We start from the raw sequence: 24,026 nt of genomic DNA, 5'->3' as shown, positions 1-24,026 counted from the left end.
AGGCAGGTTAACCACCTTTTAAAAAAATCTTTGCAGTAAGTTTCTCTCATAAAGGTCTCATTTCTAAGAAATATATGTACTGATTCCAACTTACAGGAGCAAGTAGCATCCCCCTATTGATAAAAGGACAAAGGACAAAGGCAGTTTTCAGAGAAAGAAATCCAAGCTTACCAATCCATATGAAAAAATGCTCCAAATTATTAATAGAAAAATTCAAATTAAAGAAACTCCTGCTAATACCCATGGAAAAGTGGACCAGAAAGGAAAATGAGAAATGGTGGAGGGACTGTGTGAAAATAGATACATCAGTGTTGAACTGTGAACTGGTCCTGTAATCTGCTTCTGACCAGTTGTCTGATCCACTTACTGTCAGTGGACTGAGAGGTTCAGAAACCACAAATGATGCCCCTGATTCAGCCACCCCCAAGACTTGCTCTTGGTTTACTGGAGCCCAGTCTGAGCAGGGACAGCTTGTTCTGGACTGCTCTCCATTCTCACTCTGATGCAACAGAAATTTTCTGCCAACCTTCTAAATTGTCTAGGGCTGGAAAATTGTTTTTCTGTTCTTCTGTGGGTTCTGCCATTCTAGAATTTGTTTTGAGGCATTATTTGGAAGAAACCAGGGAGAGCTCAGGTAAGTTTTTGCATTTTTTCCACCATCTCTGCTCCCTACCCCCCCATTTCATCTTTTACCCACCAAAAATAATTATAATGTAAAGAAGAAAAAAACTAGAAATATTTTTGAACTATGATCAATTAAATGATCACATTACTTCTGAAGAATAAAAATGAACATCTTCAAGTCAAGATGGCAAAATGAAAGATCTTAAAGGAGCTAGGCTCTCCAACATACCTTTCAAAAGAAGATCTAAAAGTCCACACACCAAGTAGACCAATGATGAAGATGAAAATTAGGCAGGAATAAGTTCTTCCATTTTGTCCAAGACTTCAAAAAGATAAAGATCAGAACTCTGCAGGTCTCTGAGTGGGGGTACCCCAAATGAGCATAAACCCCATCCAATATCACAGGGGCGGAGGCCCAAGGCTTACTTTAGGAAGCACTGAATCCAGCCCCGTCACACAGGCCCTGAAATTGGCACTCTGAGTAGGGAAATGCCAGGTGAGATGAAAGTCAGAATATATATATATATACACACACACACACATATATATATATATACACATATACATATATTTATTTATTTATTATCAGCTATTAGTTTTTCCTCTTCCCCACCTCAGTATTAGTTTTTATCTGCTTTGTATGTGTATGCAGGCACACATACACACACACACATATGCATGCACACATGCACGCACACACAAAGTACATACTGTTCTCCATTAAAACATAAGTTTATTGAGAGCAGGGGCTCATTTGCTTGCTTGTTTGTATCCAAAGGGCCCAGTAGCCTAGAAAATAGCAAGAGCTTAATAAATGCTTACTGACTGACTGGTAAACATTGAACACAGACAGAAGAATTCAAAGCCATAATTGCCATGAGTAAAAACACAAAGTCTAAGCCATGTATGACCAACTACAATTGCATATCTCTGAATTTTAACTAATTCAAATTGCCTATATATGCTTACTTTTATAAACTGCATTTTAATTAAACAGCTCATTAATTAAACACATCATTTCTTTTTGTCCAATCTAACTTTGGATGAACCAAAAGATGAACAAATTATGCAGTGAGTATAAATGTACTCTACATTTTTCTTTATAGTATTATATATTTATTTGAAATCCAAAGTTCCTTGAGTTAAAATTTAACTCCCTAAATTCAAAAAAAAGAAGAAAGATTTACTTACTTATGATTCATCAAAAGCATGTCAATATCATTCAAGGACAAGTATTACCACATTTGTTCTATGAAAATAATTTTTTAAATAATTAATTTATTTTTAGTTTTCAACATTCATTTCCATAAGATTTTGAGTTTTAAATTTTCTTCCCCCTTCTCTCTCCCCCACCCCAAGACAGCACGCAATATGATATAGGCTCTACTTCTACATTCATGTTAAGCATATTTTCCCATTAGTCATGAAGGAAAGGACAATTAGGACTAAAGAGAGGAACCATGAGAATGAAGCAATAAAACAAAACAACAAAGGAAAAGGAGAGCAAATAGTGTGCTCCCATCTGCATTCAGACTTCACAGTTCTTTCTCTAGATGTGAATAGTATTTTCCATCATAGGTCTTTTGGAGTTGTCTTAGATCCTTGCATTGCTGAGAAGAGTCAAGTCTATAAAAGTCAGTCATTATACACTGTGGCTGTTACTGTGTACAATGTTCTTCCGGTTCTGATCATATCACGCAGCAGTTCATATAAGTTTTTCCAGGTTTTTCTGAAGTCTGCCTGCTCATCATTTCTTTTTGTTGTTGCTGTTGTTGTGCAAAATGAATGTTTATTTATTTATTCATTCTTAAATTAATTTATTTTTAATTTTCAACATTCACTTCCATAAGATTTTGAGTTTTAAATTTTCTCCCGCTCCCTCTCCATCTCCCTCCCCAAGACAGCATGTAATCTGATATAGGTTCTACATATACATTCTATTAAACACATTTTCACATGAATCATGTTGCAAAGAAGAATTGGAATCAATAGGAGAAGCCACAAGAAAAAAGAAACAAAACAAAATGGAAGGGGAAAAAAAAAACAAGAAAATAGTATGCTTCGATCTGCATTCAAACTCCACAGTTCTTTCTCTGGATGTGTATAGTATTTTCCATTATGAGACTTTTGGAAATGTCTTAGATCTTTGCATTGCTGAGAAGAGCTAAGCCTATCAAAGTTAGTCATCCCACAGTGTGGCTATTACTGTATACAACGTTCTCCTGGTTCTGCTGACTTCACTCAGCATCAGTCCATACAAGTTTTTCCAGGTTTTTTTGAAGTTTGCTTGCTCATCATTTCTTATAGCACAATAGTATTCCATTCATATACCACAACTTGTTCAGCCATTCCCAAATGATGAACATTTCCTCAATTTCCATTTTTTTGCTGCCGCAATAAAAGCTGCTATAAATATTTTTGTACATGTGGGTCCTTTTCCCATTTTTAGGATGGTATTGCTGAGTCAAAGGGGATGCACAATTTTATGGCCCTCTGGGCATAGTTCCAAATTGCTCTCCAGAATGGTTGGATCATTTCACAACTCCACCAACAATGCATTAGTGTTCCAATTTCCCCATATCATCTCTAACATTTATCATCATCCTATTTTGTCACGTTATCTAATCTGATATGTGTGATGTGGTACTTCAGAGTTATTTTCATTTGTATTTCTCTAATCAATAGTGATTTAGAGCATTTTTTCACATGACTATAGATAGCTTCCTCTGAAAACCACTTGTTCATTTCCTTTGACCATTTCTCAATTGGGGAATGACTTGCATTCTTATAAATTTGACTCAGTTCTCTATATATTTTAGAAATGAGGCCTTTATCAGAGACACTGGTAGTAAAAATTCTTTCCCAGTTTTCTGCTTCCCTCCTAATCTTAGAAGTATTGGCTTTGTTTGTGCAAAAACTTTTCCATTTAATGTAATCAAAATTATTCATTTTGCATTTCATAATGTTCTCTAGCTCTTGTTTGGTCATAAATTCTTCCCTTTTCCATAGATCTGAAAGGTAAACTAGAAAATAATTTTCTAAAAGGCCACATAAGCCGTTAAAAAAAAAATAAATACCATGGATGTGGAGGTGGAGCCAAGATGGTGGAAAAAAGTCAGAAAGTTGCCCAGTTTACTTCAGAAAGAAGGTTAAATCAAGCCTCTAAATGGATTCTAGAGCAAAAGAACCCACAAAAAGACAGTGAAACAATTTTCCAACTGAAGATAACTTCAGGAAAAGGTCTATCTCACTTGGGTAAAAGGGAAGCCCAGTCCAGTGCAGACATTGTCCAGGCAGATAAGTAGGAAGCTCTTAACCACAGCACAGATGAGCAACTGAGGCCATTCAGTCCTGGATAAACAGGCCAGTGCCACAGCAGGCCAGCTGTGAGACCTCCAGTCCCAGCGCAGAAGGCAGTTTGTTAGCCCCAGAAACCAGGCAACATCAGGTTTGACTGGGCTGAGCCACTCCAACACAGTGAGCAAGCCACTAGCACCTGTGGCTTCAGTGCACAAAGCCCGTGATCAGGTCCATGACCCCTGCAGAAGAAGCTTGGGACAGTGCTTCCTGTGCTCCAGCAAGAGATCTCAACTTTAAAAGCCAGGATATAGACAAACAAGATAAGCAAGAAACAAAAACGAACACTGATGATAGAAAGTTACTATGGTAACAGGGAAGATCAAAACACAAACTCAGAAGAGGACAACATTGTCAATATACCTACATCTGAAACCTCAAAGGCAAATGTGAATTGTCTCAAGTCCAAAAACCCTTCTTGGAAGAGTTCAAGGATTTTAAAAGTCAAATAAGAGAGACAGAAGAAAAGAAAACAATTCCTTAAAAAATACAATTGGGAAAATGGGAAAAAATCCACTGAAGAAAAGAACTCCTGGAAAAGTAGAATTAGCCAAATGGAAAAGGAGGTAAAAAAGCGAACTGAAGAAAATAATTCTTTAAAAATTAGAATTCATAATTTGTTCTTTTTTCTAGCTTTTTTAGTAGCATGCTCAATTCATTGATCTCTTCTTTCCCTAGGAAAAGTTTTCTATTGATAATGAAAGGAGACTATTACTGTTATTTGGCTGAGGTTGCTGCTGGTGATGACAAGAAAGGAATAGTGGATCAATCACAACAAGCATATCAAGATGCATTTGAAATTAGCAAAAAGGAGATGCAACCAAAGCATCCTATAAGATTGGGTCTGGCCTTGAACTTCTCTGTGTTCTATTATGAGATACTGAACTCTCCAGAGAAAGCCTGCTCCCTTCCAAAGACAGCTTTTGATGAACTCATTGCTGAACTTGATACATTAAGTGAAGAATCATACAAACACAGTACACTAATAATGCAATTACTGAGTGACAACTTGACATTGTGGACATTGGACACCCAAGGAGATGAAGCTGAAGCAGGAGAAGGAGGGGAGAATTAATCAGCCTTCCAACTTTTGTCTGCCTCATTCTAAAATTTACACAGTGGACCATTTGTCATCCATGCTGGTCCACAAATAGCTTTTGTTTATGATTTATGATAGGTTTATGTTACTTCTATTTGGATTTCTTGATTTCCCATATGGTTTTTATGTTTAATATTAGGAGAGTAGAGCCAGTTAACATTTGCAAAGCTATCTGTTTTCATCTGAGTTGGTCAATATGGGGATATGGAATTTTTATAGACGTTTTACATGTTTGGTATAGTACTTTTGGTACACTGTGATTTCACAAGGCCAATGTTAAAACAGCTTCCATGTCTAAGCAAAGAAACCTGCCTACATATTGGTCTGTCATGGTGGGAGGATAAAGGGATAATTGGTTTCAGCCACAGGTATAATTATTGTTGGTACTTTAGGGTTGAAGCACTCATGGATGTGGTAGAAACAGATATCCCTTGGAAATTACATGTCATTCCATGTGTATCTGTAGAATACGCAATCTCAAAGTGTACACTTTTATGATTGCAGTTGCAAAAGTGTTCCTTAAGACAAAGTTACAACCCAGGAGAAGGGCAGAAATGGTTCACATTCCATTATTTGTAAAATTACCTGCTGTTCACTTTCATTATTTTTGCTACACTCATTTTATTTGTATTTAAATAGTTTAGGCAACCTAGGAACAAATGTACAAGTAAAGATGCAGTAAAAAATGAAATGCTTAATATTCATAAAGTCACTGTGTTATTAAGCACAGCAGTAAAACAAAAAAAAAAAACGTATTTAACTTTTTTTAGGTTTTTTGCTTTTGGGATTTTTTTGGTACTTGCCTAACACGCATGTGGTGTAAAAATAGTTAACAGGGAAATAACTTGAGATGATGGCTAGTTTGGTTTAATGTCTTAGGAAATTTCTTTTTGTTAAGAAATTTATTAATTGTTAATTTGTTAAGAAATCATATGATTATTTCAAGAGATGCAGAAAAAGCATTCGAAAAAAGACAATACTCACTCCTATTAAAAACACTAGAGAGCAAAGGAATAAATGGAGTCCTCTTTAAAATCATAGATAGCATCTATCAAAAACCATTAGCAAACATTATATGTAAGAGGGATAAACTAGAAGCATTTCCAATAAGATCGAGGGTGAAACAAGAAATGTTCACTATCACTACTGTTGTTTAATATTGTGCTAGAAATGTTAGCTATAGCAATTAGAGAAGAAAAAGAAACTGAAGTAATTAGAATAGTCAAAGTTAAGAAACAAAGCTATCACTCTTTGCAGATGATATGATGGTATACTTAGAGAATCAACTAAAAACTAATTGAAATAATTAACAACTTTAGCAAAGTTGCAGGATATAAAATAAATCCACATAAATCATCAGCATTTTGATATATTACCAATGAAGCCCAACAGCAAGAGATAGAAAGAGAAATTACATTTAAAGTTACTGTAGACCTTCTAAAATATTTGAGAGTCTACCTGCCAAAACAAAACCAGGAACTATATGAATACAATTACAAAACACTTTTCACACAAAAAAAGTCAGATCTACATAATTGGAAAAATATCAGTTGCTCATGGGTAGGCCGAGCTAATATAATAAAAATGACAATTCTATCTAAATTAATTTACTTATTTAGCTCCATACCTATCAAACTACCAAAAATTAATATAGAGCTAGAAAAAATAACAAGATTCATCTGGAAGAACAAAAAGTCTAAGATATCAAGAGAACTAATGAAAAGAAATGAAAGGAAGGTAGCCTAGCTATACCAGATCTTAAATTGTATCATAAAGCAACAATCATCAAAACTACTCAGTGCTGGCTAAGAAATAGAGTAGTAGATCAGTGGAATAAGTTACGTATGCAAGACACAACAATCAATGACTATAGTAATCTACTATTTGATAAATCCAAAGACTCCAGCTTCTGGGATAAGAAATTACCATTTAACAAAAACTGCTGGGAAAAGTGGAAAATAGTATGGCAGAAATTGGGCACAGGCCAACATCTCCACAGACCAACATCTCATAGCCTATACCAAGATAAAGTCAAAATTGGTACAGGATTTAGATATAAAGACTGATACTATAAGCAAACTAGGAGAGAAAGGAATAGTTTACCTTTCAGATCTAAAGCGAAGGGAAGAATTTAGGATCAAACAAAAGATAGAAGATATTATAAAATCCAAAATGGATAATTTTGATTTCATTAAATTGAAAAGTTTTTATACAAACAAAGCCAAGGCATCCCAGATCAGGAGGGATGCTGAAAACCGGGAAAGAAGTATTACAACCAGTGCCTCTGATAAATGCCTCATTTCTAAACTACATAGAGAACTGAGTCAAATTCACATGAATCAAAGTCATTCCCCAACTGATAAGTGGTCAAGGGATATATAGTAACAGCCACATTGTGTGATGACTGACTTTGGTAGACTTGGCTCTTCTTAGCAATGCAAGGATCTGAGACAACTCCAAAAGACTCACGATGGAAAATGCTATCCACATCCAGAGAAAGAACTATGGAGTCTGAATGCAGATGGAAGCATACTATTTGCTCTTCTTTTTCTTTGTTGCTTTGTTTTATTGTTTCATTCTCATGGTTCCTTGCATTATTTGTAATTGTTCTTTCCATCATGACCAATGGGAAAATATGCTTAATATAAATGTATAAGCAGAGCCTATATCAGATTGCATGCTGTCCTGGGCAGGGGAGGAGGAGGAAAGTGAGGAAAGGACAGATAATTTAAAACTCAAAATCTTATGGAAGTGAATGTTGAAAACTAAAAGTAAATTAATTATTTTTTTTAAAAATCTGGTACAGCTAGCCTACCTTCCCTTGCATTTCTTTTCATTAATTACCTTGACATTCTGGAACTTCTGTTCTTCTAGGTGAATTCTGTTATTCTTTTTTGTAGCTCTATAAAATATTTTTTGGTAGTTTGATTGGTATGGCACTGAATAAGTAATTTAATTGAAGTACAATTCTCATTTTTATTATATTAGTTCGGGTTACCCATGAGCAACTGATATTTTTCCAATGATTTAGATTGACCTTTTTTGTGTGAAAACTGTCTTGTTCACTTAGTTCCTTGGATTATCTTGGCAGGCAGACTCCTAAATATTTTATAATGTCTACAGTAACTTTAAATGGAATTTCTCTTCCTATCTCTTCCTATTGGGCTTTATTAGTTACATATAGAAATGCTGATGATTTATGTGGGTTAATTTTATATCCTGTAACTTGGCTAAAGCTGTTAATTATTTCAAGTAATTTTTAAATGGATTCTCTAGGATTCTCTAAGTATACCATCATATCTTCTGCAAAGAGTGATAGCTTTGTTTCTTCTTTCCCTATCCTAATTTCTTCAATTTCTTTTTCTTTTCTTATTGTTAAAGCTAACGATTCCAATACAATATTGAATAACAGTGGTGATAATGGACATTCTTGTTTCACCCCTGATCGTACTGGAAATGCTTCTAATTTATCCTCATTACATATAATGCTTACTGATGGTTTTTGATAGATGCTACCTATCATTTTAAAGAAGACTCCATTCATTTCCATGCCATCTAGTGTTTTTAATAGGAATAGTGTTGTATTTTGTCAAAGGCTTCTTTATACTCTTTATTATATATAATAGATATATTCTTTATTTTCTATTCTATTTTTACTCTATTTTTTTAATTGAAATAATCATGTGATTTCTGTTAGTTGTGCTGTTGATATGGTCAATTATGCTGATAGTTTTTCTAATATTGAACCAGTCCTGCATTCCTGGTATAATTCCTACCTGGTCATAGTGTATTATTCTTGAGATAAGTTGTTGTAATCTCTTTGCTAATATTTTATTTAAAATTTTTGCATCTATCTTCATTAGGGAATTACAGACCAGTGTCTGTAATTTTCTTTCTCTATTTTGGCTCTTCCTGGTTTAGGTATCAGCACCGTATTTGAAAAAATAAAAAGAATTTGGCAGGACTCCTTCCTCACCTATTTTCCCAAGAAGTTTATATAGTATTACAATTAGTGTTCTTTCTATGTTTGATAGAATTCACTTATAAATCCATCTAGCACTGGAGAATTTTTTCCGAGGGAGTTTGTGGATGGCTTGTTCAATTTCTTTTTTTTGAAATAGGGTTATTAAGTATTTTATTTCCCCTTCTGTTAATCTGGGCAATTTATATTTTTGTAAATAGTCATCCATTTCACTAAGATGTCAAATTTAATGGCATACAGTTGGGCAAAATAGGTCCTAATTACTGTTTTAGTTTATTCTTCATTAGTGGTAAATTCACCCTTTTAATTTTTGATGCTGGTAATTTGATTTCCTTCTTTCTTTTTTAAAAATCAAATTAACTAAAGGTTTGTCTATTTTATTGTTTTTTTTTTCATAAAATCAGCTCTTAGTTTTATTTATTAGGTCAATAGTTTTCTTAATTTCAATTTTATTAATTTATCCTTTGATTTTCAGGATTTCTAATTTGGTATTTATTTGAGGATCTTTTTTAGTTGCATGCCAAATTCATTAATCTCTTCTTTCTCTATTTTATTCATGTAAGCATTTAGAGTTATAAAACTTCCCCTTAGAATCACTTTCACTGCATCCCATAAAGTGTGGTATGTTGTCTCATTGTTGTCATTCTCTTGGATGCAGTTATTGATTGTTTCTGTGATTTGTTGTTTGACCCATTCATTCTTTATGATCAGATTATTTAGTTTTCAATTAATTTTTAATCTGTCTTTCCATAGCCCTTTATTACATGTAATTTTTACTGCATTATGATCTGAAAAGGATGCGTTTAATATTTCTGCCTTTCTACGTTGGATTGTGAAGTTTTTATGACCTAGTATGTGGTCAATTTTTGTGTAGGTACTATGTACCGCTGAGAAAAAGCTATATTCCTTTCCATCTCCATTCAATTTTCTCCAGAGGTCAACCATATCTAACTTTTCTAAGATTCTATTCTTCTCCTTAACTTCTTTCTTGTTTATTTTGTAGTTAGATTTATCTAGTTCTGAGAGAGGGGAGGTTGATGTCCCACATTAGTAGAGTTTTGTTATCTCTTTCTTCTTGTAACTCCCTTAACTTCTCTAAGAATTTGGATGTTATAGCACTTGGTGCATATATGTTCAGTAATGATATTACTTCATTTTCTATGGTACCTTTTAGCAGGATGTACTTTCCTTTCTTATCTCTTTTAATTAGGTCTATTTTTGCTTCTCCTTTGTCTCAGATCAGGCTTGTTACCCCTGCTTTTTTTTACTTCAGCTAAAGCATGATATATTCTCCTCCAGTCTTTTACTTTCACTCTGTGTGTATCCCTCTGCTTCAAATGTGTTTCTTGTAAACAATATATTGTAAGATTTTGGTTCTTAATCCATTCTGCTATATGACAGTTCATCTCATTCACATTCACAGTTATGGTTACTATCTGTGTCTTTCTTTCCATCCTATTTACACTTCATCTCCCCCCATTTATGCTTTTCTCTCTCCTTTCATCCTTTCCCTCCTCACTAGAGTTTTGCTTTGGACCACCACCTTTCCTAGTCTGCTTTCCCTTCTATCAGCCCCCTCCGTCTTCTTCCCCTTTATGTTTACTACTTCTTTCTTCCTTTTTAATCCACCCCCTCCCTCTTCTTTCCCTTTCCCCTCCTTCCTCCTATAGGGTAAGTTAAATTTCTATACCTGACTGATTATGTTATTCCCTCTTTGAGTCAAATCTGATGAGAGTAAGGTTCAAATAATGCTCATCTCCCTCCTTTCTTTACCTCTACTGTATTAGGTTTTTGTGCCTTTTCATGTGATATAATATACACCTCCTCCTTTCCTCTTCTCCCAGTAAAATCTTTTTTCACCACTTAATTAGATTTTTATCATCACATCAAAGTCAACTTATAGCCACGTCCACTGTCTATGTATACCCCTTTTACATGGTGTAATAACAATACAGTTTTCAAGAGTTACGAGTGTCATCTTCCTTTATTTGCCCTTATTAACATGTTTTTTTTTTCTTTCCTGTTTATCTTTTTATGCCTCTCATGAATTTTGTATTTGAAGATCAAATTTTCTGTTGAGCTCTAGTCTTTTCATGAGGGAGGTTTGGAAGTCTTCTGCTTCAGTGAATGTCTACCTCCTCCCTTTTAGGGATTATGATTATGCTCAGTTTCACTGTGTACTTGATCCTTGGTTGTAAACCAAGCTCCTTTGCCTTGCAGGATATCATATTTCAAGCCCCACAGTCTTTTCACGTAGAAGCTGCCAGGAACTGTGTAATCCTGACTGTGGTTCCATGATATTTAAATTATTTTTTCTGACTGCTTGCGGTATTTTCTCTTTGACCTGGTAATTCTGGAATTTGGCTACTATATTCCACAGCATTGCAATTTGGGATCTATTTCAGGAGGTGACTGGTGAATTCTTTTGGTGACTATTTTACCTTCTGGTTCTAGGACCTCACAGCAGTTTTCCTTGATGATTTCCTGAAAGATGCTGTCCAGGCTTTTTTTTTTTAATCATGTTTTTCAAGTAGACCACAAAATTGTCTCTCTTGGATCTATTTCCCATATCAGTTGTTTTTCCAATAAGGTATGTTATGTTTCCTTTCATTTTTCATTATTTTGTCTCTGTTAAACTGATTCTTGATATCTCATAGAGTCATTAGCTTCCACTTGCCCAACTCTAATTTTTATCAAATTGTTTTCTTCTATTAGATTTTATACTTCCTTTTCCATTTGGTCCATTTTACTTTTTAAGCAGTTCCCTTCAGTGAGTTCTTCCAAGAAGGCTTTTTGGGCTTGAAACCAGTTCATATTCTTCTTTGAGGTTTCAGATGTGGGTATACTGACAATGTGGTCCTCTTCTGAATTTGTGCCTTGATCTTTCCTGTCTCCATAATAAGAATCTTTGGTCAATGTTTATTTCTTCTTTTTGCTCATGGCATTTGCCTAATTTGTGGCTTTTAGAGTAAAGCTCTCCTGCTGGAGCACAGGGGGAACTGACCTAAGCTTCTTGTGCTAGGACCTGGTACATTGTCACTGGCTTTGTATGCTGGGTCCTGAGGTGCTGGCAGCTGGAGGTGTAGTGGTCTGGCAACTTTACCTAGTGCTGAGCTGGGGTCAGCAACACTGGAGCTCTTAGGGTGAGGTTGGGGAGTCTAGCCCCTAGGGTATGCCTGCTCACTAGGGTTTTGCACTTGAATATTTGGCTCCTGTTTACTTGGGCCTTGTACTCGAATTTTTGGCTGCTGGAGGATATCTGCCAGCCTGTAAACTGTGCCTCCTGGAGTTGTGCTGAAGCACTGGGAGATCTGGCTGCTGGAGAATGATGGTGCACATGGTGCTTTTCTGAGCTGGTGCCTACCAGTTCCCCTGCCTGTGCTAAGACATTCAGGGTTCCTGGTATTGGCGCTTGCCTGCTCCACCACCCTGGGGCTCAGGATCTCTCCCTGGTTTGCTGCTGGCTTGCTGAGATGCCTTCCATCCTATACTGCTCCCTGTGCCCCAGAGCGAGAGGGGCCTTTCCAATTAATCCTCCAAGCTTCCTAAGCTACAAGATTGCTGTACCCTGTCTTTTCTGTTGGCTTAGCTGTTCTAGAGTTTTTCTTTGGTTGATATTTTGTGGTCATTCAGAGATGAATAAGGGAGGGTGAGAGTGACTTACGTCTTACTCCACCATCTTGGCTCCCAGAAGCAGATCAAAATGGATCATTTTGACAACACTAAACTAAAAAGCATTGTACAAACAAACAAAGCCAATGCAACCAAGGTTATAAGGAAAGCAGAAGGCTGGGAAACAATATTTACAACCAGTGTCTTTGATAAAGGCCTATTTTTTAAAATATATAGAGAATGGAGTCAAATCTATAAGATCATAAGTCATTCTTGAATTGATAAATGGTCAAAAGATATGGTCAGGTAATTTTCAGAGGAAGAAATTAAAGCTACCCATAGTAATATGAAAAATGCTCTAAATCACTATTGATTAAAGAAATACAAATTAAAACAACTGTGAGGTACCACATCACACACATCAGATTGGCTAATATGACAAAAAAGGAAAATGATAAATGTTAGAGAAGATGGAGAAAATTGAAACACTAATGAAATGTTGGTGGAGTTGTGAACTGATCCAACCATTCTGGAGAACAATTGGAAGGGCTATAAAACTGTGCATACCCATTGATCCGGCCATACCACTACTAGGCCTTTATCCCAAAGAGATCATAAAAAGGGAAAAGGATCCACATGTAGAAAAATATTTACAGCAGTCCTTTTTGTGGCGGCAAAGAATTGGAAATTGAGGGGTGCCCATCAATTGGGGAATGGCTGAACAAGTTGTGGTATATAAATATAATAGAATACCATTGTGCTATAAGAAATGATGAGCAGGCAGATTTCAGAAAAACCTGGAAAGACTTACAGGAACTGATGCTGAGTGAAATGAGCAAAACCAGGAGAACATTATACACAGTACTAGTCACATTGTGTGATGACTGGCTCTGATAGACTTAGCTCTTCTCAGAAATACAAGAATTTAAGAAAACTCCAAAAGACTCATGATGGAAAATGCTATCCACATCCAGAAAAACAGTCTGAATGAAGATGAAAGCATACTATTTTCTCTTTTTTGTTTGTTTTTTCTTTCTCATGGTTTTCCCATTTTGTTCTGATTATTTTTTCACAACATCACTAATGTGGAAATATATTTATTAAGATTGTACATGTACAGCCTATATCAGATTGCTTGCCATCTTGGACAGAACGGATAGGAGGGACAGAGGGAGATAAAAACTGGAACTCAAAATCTTATAAAAGTTAATTTTAAAAATGGAGAAAATTTTTTTAAAAAATTAAAAAATGAATATCATACCATTGATATTCTATTTATTACTAAATGAAATATTAGCATTTGTCCACTTTCAGACTATTTTTTGTTGAAGAGTACATAAACTCTGCAGTCAGATATTGTCACATAAATTAGGAAATGACTAATCATAAGCAATCTTAAGCTACTTATACTTCTTAAACCATTGTAGCTTCTTCTCCCAGATGTACTTAAAATTTGATAATTTACATATTTGAATGCTAAATATAAAAATAGTGTACATACCTCCATCCATCCTTTGGAAGATAACTGAAAACTCCATCAACAACACTTGCAAAGAACTGTCCTCCTGTGATGAATAGTGTATTAACAGTAACTAATCTGCCTCTTAAATTGGGTGGAGAAACCTCCGCGATGTACACTGGTACTGTCATGGAAGCAATACCTACAAAGGAAGTGATGAAAAATAAACATGGCTTTCACCTTATATTACCTTTTGTTACAAATGTTAAAATTAGATGATTACATATGTTTGTGTAAATGCACACTCTTCAGTTCTTAGCCTACAACTTTCGCTTATATATGTGTGTGTGTATAATATATTACAGAACTGATTTTATAAATTTTAAAGGCTTTAGTGAAAATCTCTTAAAATAATAATTAAGGGGTATATAAAGAGATGGAAATGGCATATTTCTTACTGCAAATTGATAGAAGGATCCATGCAACATACAAAATTATTCATCAAATTTACTATATCACTAATTAAATGTGGACAACTGAAAAGAAAATGCATCCCCAAAATTTACCGTTCATACATAAATGTGTTTTTACTTTTATAAGTCTAAAAATATGAAAATGTATGAAGAACATAATTTACTCTATTATATCCACATGGAAATACAATCATAGTAGTGACAATGCAAAATCATTTCCTTTTTTAATGCTTACAGAATTGTTAAATGCTTATTTATAGACTTATTTATAGACAGATAGTGTCAGTAAATGTCAAACTGTATTCCTCCTAATTTCTACCAATTATTAGGAACTCAGTAAAACTATATAACCCATTATTATGGAATATGAAAATAGTCTTGTGATTTTATAGTTTCCCAAAAATATATCATTATGGACTGACAGAGGGGGAAAAAAAATCCATTGTTTCCACTCCCACATAATTTCTCCCATAGCTCTACGTTGCCATATTACTATTTCTAGAATTTTATTTGGTAATTACATAAAATATGTGAATGGTTTCAGAATTTGATGAATACTAGTTGATTTGCTCTAACCTATTTGAAACAATAAAAATAAGAAATGAATGTCCCAATTACCCTGTAGGCAGACTTAGCAACAGGAACCATTCAGACCATTGGCTTAACCTAGAATATTAATGAAAAATTTCTCTGAGCCAAAACCCATATACCTATGCATTTTGCAAGAAATTCAAAACCACTTCAAAGCCTTCAACAAAACAACCGTGCATAAAGAAAGGCATCAGATTAGAATTTGCAAGCTATACAATATTGGAAAATGATCGTGCTAGCAGATAAAAGGGACTGAAGAAATCTAGATAGACAGAATCTTAAAATATAGAGTTTCAAGGTTGCTGTGGTAGAAATACACCTCACCTGTATACTAGTCTGGGTCCTTTAAGGAAAAGGAAGTCATTTGGCTTCCTTGTTTTCTGAGGTATAAAAGGCCCAATCTATAGGAAGTTAGTGTTTTAGTTTGGAATTACCACTACCCTGAAGGAATGCACTCTCTGTTGCCCTGGTGAATGTGGAGGTAGGGGAAGTAGCCATTTTATCAGAATAATAATTTTTTTAACCATAAGAATTGTCTCCTTTTTTCCCTCTGTCACTAGTAGTTTTGACCTCATTTTAGGGTCCACAAATGTAAAGAAGAGAGGGCGTAGTTATTTTCTCATCTCTTCTGAAGGGGGAAACTTGGTCATTATAATTAGAGGTCAATTTCATTATTTTTAATTTTTCACTACATTCATTATATTTTATTTTTATGAGCAGCTGTGGGGTACTGGGCATCTAGGTAGAACAGTGGATAGAGCACCAACCCTAGAGTCAGGAAGATCTGACTTCAAATCCAGCCTCAGACACTTAGTAGTTATGTGACTCTAAGTAAGTCACCCATTCCTGATGAATAACATGGGCATGAATATCACTGCCAAAAAGAAGATAAACAGTGTTAGCAAAGATTATAAAGTTTTGGAAGAGAATCTAAAGACCACAGGAACACAGATTGTGTTTTCTTCACTGTAGCCTTTTTTTTTTTAAACATACTAACCCCTCCTCCATCCCTGCACTTCTTTCTCCTTCTTTAAGGAATATTAAGAAAGGGGACTGAGATAACAATCTGTAAGTACCAAGAAGAGTCCAGATCTCCCACACATACACACGCACACCTCAACAAAGAAATTAAATTGATTCTGAGGCATTTTATAATTGATTCTATCTTATAATTGATCCTATTCTGTATTACTGTCCCACTTTGTATGACTGCTCAAGCCACATTTCTTTGTCTCTTTGCCTATGAGTTAAGTTTAGAAATTCAGTTCTCCTGCTAATCAGTTTTATTCTTGCCAGAAGGAAATCTGTTATCCTTGAGGCATGCAGGCAGACACCAGGAAGTCTGGTCCACTAGTGGACTCAAACAATGAACATTTCTTAGTCACAGGAGTTCCCTCCTAGAAGTCAGGTAGTCTGCTATCCCTGGTCTACTATCAACAGCCTTAGCATGCAGATAGGTCCCATAAATCAATCAAGAACTCTTCTAAGACAGAAAAGGTTGACTGCTAGACCCCACATGGGTGCTAACCCACTTTTCTTGATGTAACCAATCATGCTGTCCTCACTCCCATAAAACTGCCACCCCTGTAACCAACTGCATTGTTTTTCCCACCTACTCAACTCTGTTCTTTGTTTTCTTGTGCTTCCCAAAACTATATAAAGGCTAATAAGCCCTACCTTGTAGTCTTTGTTCACTGAGGCCACTGACCCAATTTATTGGTTACTGCTAGCCTAACAAATAAATTAATCATGCTCAGACCACTGTCTCTCAGTTTACCATAATTTTCAAATGTAACATCAGTAAAATTTAAAAATTAACTAGTGTAAAAAGAAATAAGGAAAATCAACTATAGACACACGTCTACCCAGTCCACAGCAACATAAATGATAGAATCCTGTGGAAATGGTAGACTCAATGCTAAGCAGCCCCACAGAAACTTAAAAGGAGCTTCAGGAGGAAGCCAAGACCAGAGAAAGACCCTAGAAAGAACTTAGAATTGGGGTAGAGATGGAGAAAGACAAAGAGTCTCTGGAGCAACAAGAGAAAAAGGTCTCAGTAGCAGGGCTGCCCAGACTTCTGGCTACAGCAAAAGAAAAGTTCCAGAGCTGTATCCAAGAAGCCTGGACATAACCAGCATCCACACAGCTTGGGCCTGAACCTCAGCAGGAGACAAGACTAAATAATTCTTTGAGGTGAGGCATAGTCTTAGCCAACATGCTTTGGACCAACCAGGTCCTATCATAACAGACAGTTATATAGAGGCAAAGTTGGAATAAAGAGCAGTACCCCTCCCCCCACAAGCCAGATGCTAAGGCTACTGATACGTTCAAAACAAAGACAACAAATATAATGAAGAAATATTTTGGAATAAAAAAGCCCAAGGGATAAATCTCAAAGAAGATAATAGTCCCACCACAAATCCAAGTAGAATCTCAGAGATAAAAATGTTCTGGCAACAAGGATTACAAGAGTACCTGGAAGAAATGAAAAAAGAGGCACAAAATGAAATGGCTAGGGAGTAAAGAAAGGCAAGAAAAATTGAAACCTTGGAAAAGACAATAAGAAACATTGCCCAAGAATTGAATTTCCTGAAAATTAAAATGGGTCATACAGAAAATGACTCAAAGAGGCAAAAAAGAAATATTTTTAATCAAAATATTTAAAAATAAAAGAAAATATAAATAATATAATATTAAATGAAAATTACCTGGGAAAAGAAGTAAAAAATACAATCTAAGAATCACCAAATTATCTGAAAATCATGATTTTTAAGAAAACTAGCGTATCGTATTTTTTTAAAAAGTAAAAATTGCCTAGATATCATGGAACCATAGCTAAATAAATGCAGAAATAACCCATTGGTCATCTCTTGAAAGAAACCCTTCCAGGAATATCAAAGCCAAAATCCAGAGCATTCAGGTCAAAGAAAAAAATACTCCAAGAAACTAGAAAGAAAGTGGAATCACAGATCAAATCACACAAGACTTGGCAATTGTCATTATGTTTTATTTGAACAGACAAAAATGATAAAGGCTTTCATCCAAAAATAAATTGTAAAACTAAATATAATCCTACTGGAGGAAGTGGACTTTTAATGAAATAGATTTCCAGGTATTTCTGATGAAGTGACCAAAATTGACTAAACATTTGGAATTGGAAATGCAGGAACCAAGAAGAAAAAAACAGTGTACATATTTGTTTAACTGGAAGAGATTTTGAGGGGATGAGCTGTTTACGTGTTAATACGGAAATAAGAAAAAAAAATCTTCTCCGAACCCTTATATCTTCAAGGTCATAAAGAGTGGTAAATATGACAGAGTCTGGATTGTTGGTCTTACAAGAAAGCAGAATGGATAGAGGATTACAGGGAAAGAGGAAGGGGAGGAAAATCACTATCACAGAGGTGAAGAAGATAAAGAATATTTAAACCAAGGTGAAGAGATTAGGGGATAGGGCATCCTATGAACCTCATTTGTATCTGAACCAGACAAAGGAATATTAAACACAAATACTTACACACACACACACACACACACACACATACACAAACACTCCCCATGGTAAATCAAACTCAAAAGGGAAATAGGATGTGACAGAAAAATAAAGAGAGTGAAGGTAGGAGTTTAAGAGAGAGGGCATTACAGGTAAAGAAAGAGTCTTAAGCAAAACAAACTACCACATTGCAGAAGAGAAAGTAAAGGGAATTAAAGAAAGTAAAGAAAGAAAGGATAAAAACCAGGAATTGGGGATGAAGAAAGGGAAAGAGAAGAGGTGCAACAGAACAAAAATAGGTCATTTCATATATAGGTCGTATATGTCTGACACACTCCCTATCTTTTACCACCACCTGCTTATTTGTAAAGAAGGATGTAAGAGTAAAGAAAGGGAAAAAAAGTATAAGAAGTCAGTATGGACAGAAATACACAATTAGCAAAAACATCCGTTGATATTAATGGGATGCCTTCACTCATAAAATAGAAGACAACAAACTGATTTGGAAAATAGAATCCAACAACATGATGATCATAAGAGACACACCTGAAACATAAAGATTTGTAAAAAATTAAAATGAGGAACTGAAGCAAAACTATCACATTTCAGCTGAACTTAAAAAAGCAAGTATGGCAATTACAATTTCATAAAAAGCTATAGTAAATAGAGACGTGATCAAAAGAGATTAGCAAGGAAACTGTATTATGTTTAAATACATGACAGATAACAAATCAATATTAGTACTTAATCTTTATGCAAGAAATAGTGTGGCACCTAAATAGTTATGGAAAAGTTAATGGAATTGGATGGCAAAATAAAAAATAAAACTAAAATAGCGGGGCACCTAAACAAATCTAACCAAAAGATAAACAAGAAGAATATTAAAAGAACTTTAGGAAAATTAGATTTGATAAATCTCTGACAATTACTGAACGGGAATAGAAAAGAATTTATGTACTTCTCAAAGGAGAAATACTAAGCACATATACATTAACATATCAAATAAAAAGTTTTTGAAGAAAGATTAGAAATTAATTGAAGTCCAAATAACTTAATTCTAAAGAACTAGTAGGTCAAAGAACAAAGTATAGAAACAATAGAAAATTTTATCCAAGAAAATGAAAATAGACAATATACCAAAACTTATGTAGGAGGTAAAAGTAGTGTTCAGGGGAAAACGTTTACCTTTAAATGACTTCATTAACAAAAGAAAGAAAGAAAGAAACTAAATGCAAAAAATGCAACTAAAAACATCTAGAACAAATGAAAATGTCCAACTAAACAATTAAGTAAAAATTGTAAAAATCAAATCAATAAAGGTGAAAGAATAAAGTCATTCAATAAAACTGCTACAAGCTATTTTTTAAAACTAATAGAATAGACAAAAAGTTGGGTAATCTAATATTTTAAAAGGAAAATCAAATTGTTCACATAAAATGAAAAATTACAATAATTAAAGAATAAACAAAAGCAACTGCCAGGAACTATTTTGTTCAATTATATGCTAACATAAGATAATTTAGAAGAAATGGATGAATGCTAAAAAAAAATAAAAATTAAGCAAGGAAGAAATAAATAGTTGAAATCAACAAATATCAGAAAAATTAACTGAATACATAAATGAACTCTAAAAGAAAATAACTCCAGGACTATATGGATTTACAATTGAATTTGCAAAAGATATATATGTTCCCCTACGAACAGCTTTTATTGCATCACATAAGTTTTGGTATGCTGTCTCACTACTTTCATTTTCTTTAATAAAATTTTCTATTGTTTCTATACTTTGTTTTTCAGCCTGTCAGTTCTTTAAAATTAAGTTAATTCAAATTTGCAAAAAACCCTATTAATTCCATTAATATGTAAACTTTGCAAAAGAAATAAAACAGGAAAAGAAGGGATTCTTCCAATATTTTCTATGGTAAAAATATACTTTAAGCAGGGAAAAAAATCAAAGAAAAAACTATAAGCAAATATCCTTAATGAACACTGAAGTAAACATTTTAAATAAGATATTAGCAAGTAGGTAACAACAATATATTAGAAAGATTATATTTTCAGGGCAGCTAGGTGGCACAATGGATAGAGCACTGGCCCTGGAGTCAGGAGGACCTGAGTTCAAATCTGGCCTTAGACACAACACTTACTAGCTGTGTGACCCTGGGCAAGTCTCTTAACCCCAACTGTCTAAAAACAAACAAACAAACAAAAAAAAAACCAACAACAAAAAAAGGAAAGATTATATTTTTGGCTAAGTTAGATTGACACCAAGAAAGTAGGGTTAATTGAACAGAAAGAAGACTATGTTGTATGCAAATAACAAAATAATAATAATGATAACCACCTGATTTTATCAATAGATGTTAGAAAGACCTTTAACAAAATACTCTTGTGTCTCTCGAAAAGACTAGAATGTATAGGAATAAATGGACCTTTTCTGAATATAGCGAATAATATCTATTTAAAACCAAAAGCAAACTTTATATGGAACAAAGAAACATTAAAGTCTTTTTTCAATAAAATAAGCAAAGATGCCTATTATTGCCATAATTACAATGCTAGCTATAGCACTAAGACAGGAAAGAAATCTAGAGAATAAAGATAGGAAAAGAAGAAACAAAAGTATTGCTTTTTGAGGATAATTTATATTAAAAACCCTAAAGAATCAACTAAAAACAATTGAAACAATAAATTAGCAAAATTGAATACTATAAATCTACTTAAATCATTAATATTCCTGTACAAAACCAAAAATAAATGATAAGAAGAGACAGAAAAAGATATTGCATTAAAAAGTAATATATGTGTATAATATACATGTACGATTTTGAGAATCTATCTACTCAGTTACACCCAGAAATTACATGAATACAACTACATAACACTCTTTAAAGATACAAAAATAACATTAAATACTAATTATTCATTGGTATGTCAAGTCAATATAATAAAAATTATGTTACTACCTAAATTACCTTAATTATTTAGTCCCTTATGAATGAAACTTCCAAAGGATTATTTTATAGACCTAAGGGGGAAAAAATGAAATTTAAACTGATATGGAAAAAGGTCAAAAATCTAAAAGAAAGTAATGTAAAAAAAAATGAGTAAGAACAGAGACTAGCAGTACCACATCTCAAACAGTCATCATTCAAATGACTGGATACTCTTTTCAAAAGAGAAAAGATCTACTAATTGAACAGATCTGGTCCACAATATACGGAAGTAAATGAACACTGTAGCATGCCCTCCAGTAACTGTGGTAAGAATTAACTATCTGTCAAAAACTACTGAGAAAACTGGAAAGCAGCCTGACAGAAACTAAGTACAGACTAATAATATTTCATACTATGTGCTAAGCTAAGCACCAAATGGATATAAGACTAAGATATGAAAAGTGACATTATAAGCAAATTAGAGGAGCAAGTAAATCAGACTTATCAATAGGGGAAGGGTTCATAACCAAACAAATGATAAATACGATCACAGAAGATAAAATGGAGCATTTTAATAGCATAAAATTTAAAAGATTTTGCACAAAACTACTGAATTTAAAATTAGAAGAGAAACAGGTAATCTTTTCAGTAAGTTTCTCTGATAAAGGTATCATCATACTTAGTCAAATTTGTAATTCTGAGCTATTTCCTGGTAGATGAAAAAAGAATAAGAATAGTTGATTTTCAAAGAAGGAATCCAAACCATAAATAAGGATATGAAAAATGCTCCAAATTATTAATATTTAGAAAAAGGCAAACTAGAATATTTTGAAATTCTACCTTACAGCCATCAGATTGACAAAGATGACAAAGAGCAAAAAACTGAGTAATGCTAGAGGGGCTATTGGATAAACATACACTAATGAACTAGCAGTTGAGCTGTGAATTGGTCCAGCTATTCTGTAAAGCAATTTGTGACACTGCACTAAAAGTTACTAAACTGTCCATTCCCTTTGACCAAGTAATACTAGGAAGGAAAGAAATAAGCATTTGATAGTTGCTCATTATATGCCGAGCACTGTGCTAAGAGCTTTACAAATTTAATCTCACTTAATCCTCATAACAGTCCTGGGAGGTAGGTACTATTACTATCCCCATTTCACAGTTGAGGAAACTGAAAGAGATATAAAGTGCCCAAGGTCACACAAGCTAACATCTGAGGTCATATTTCAACTTGTCTTCCTGACTTCAGTACCAGTGCTCTACCCACCGTACCACATAGTGGTCTATATAAACTTAAAAAAAATTAAAGACAGAGGAAAAGCACCAAAATGTTTACAACAGATTTTTTCGCAGTAGCATAAATACTTGAAACCAAGTGAGTGCCCGCATTTGGGGGAATGGCTAAACAAATTATGTTTCATGATGGCTGCCTCAGCTGGATACACCTCTGTGGACTGGAGGGGAGTCAACCACAGGTGCAGCAAGCCAAGGTGACAGGGAGTACAGACAGCTGCCTGCCTAAGGCAGGTGAGGAAGAACAAAGCAAGGTAGCCAGAGAATTCCGGACCATAGGAAGCACTGGTGCCAAGTGGAGGAGAATGAAGCAAGCAGCTGTAGCTGGTACAGCTGAGCAATCAAAAGAGAAGTGTGCCTTGCCCACCCCAAGGAGGAGGTAAAGCAGCAGTCAGAGAACACCACAAACTCAGAGAGAGCTGCAAGGAAGAGCTAGAGGAGCACTTTCTGGTCAGGGGTAAGGCCAGTCTCCTGATGTTGCCGCACCACAGACCTCCAGTGGAAAACATCAGACGTATTTGGTTTTATCATCAGCCAGGGCCAGCCAGCTCATGACCTTTACTCTCCCCACACCAACTGTGCCCTAACCACTGAAGCAGTTAGCTACTTAATGCCAGAGAAAACCCTAAAGTATATCAAGTTGGAAATCAAGTATTTGATCAAAGTTCATCTTTCTTCAACTAATGCATTTCACAAGGTAAAACAATTTTCTCCTGTGTTCCACTGTCACGCTAGAAAGTTCAGAGACTTCTGCTAAAGATTTCATCCTGAGCTAACCAGAATTTTCTCACCTTTTCCTAGGAAAGAAATAGGATATGTCCTCCTTCGCTCTTGAACAGATAACTGTTTCTCCTGTTGTCATTAAAAAAAAGTGAAGAAGTAAGTGGCTTTCACTTGTCCAGAGCAGCAATTCAGCAACAGAAGAGTTCATTATTGCTTGTGAGGGAATCCATGGTTGCCCTATCATCATACCTTGTGGATCGAGGTGTATCAACAAGTCCATGTTTAATAAATACCTGATTAACCAGCTGCTAAACAGTACTGCCTGTGCTGATTTTTTGGATTGTGAGTCAAGAAGGACAGAATTCATTCCTACTGGTTGTG

At 34.7% G+C, this 24,026-nt stretch overlaps 1 protein-coding gene across 1 annotated transcript in view; it reads right to left on the bottom strand.

Annotated features, from left to right (window-relative positions):
* SLC2A13 (solute carrier family 2 member 13) overlaps positions 1 to 24,026 on the bottom strand; it is a 256,475-nt gene that overhangs the window by 207,141 nt on the left and 25,308 nt on the right. The window contains exon 2 of the mRNA XM_027858988.1: positions 14,176 to 14,335. Within this exon, the coding sequence (XP_027714789.1) occupies positions 14,176 to 14,335 (160 nt within the window). The remainder of the gene's footprint in view (positions 1 to 14,175; positions 14,336 to 24,026) is intronic.

Source organism: Vombatus ursinus, unplaced genomic scaffold (genome assembly GCF_900497805.2).
Source record: "Vombatus ursinus unplaced genomic scaffold, bare-nosed wombat genome assembly UNPS02013950.1, whole genome shotgun sequence".
Classification (NCBI taxonomy): domain Eukaryota; kingdom Metazoa; phylum Chordata; class Mammalia; order Diprotodontia; family Vombatidae; genus Vombatus; species Vombatus ursinus.
Note: the sequence above shows the minus strand (reverse complement) of the source record. Positions and strands in the feature narration are given on the sequence as shown.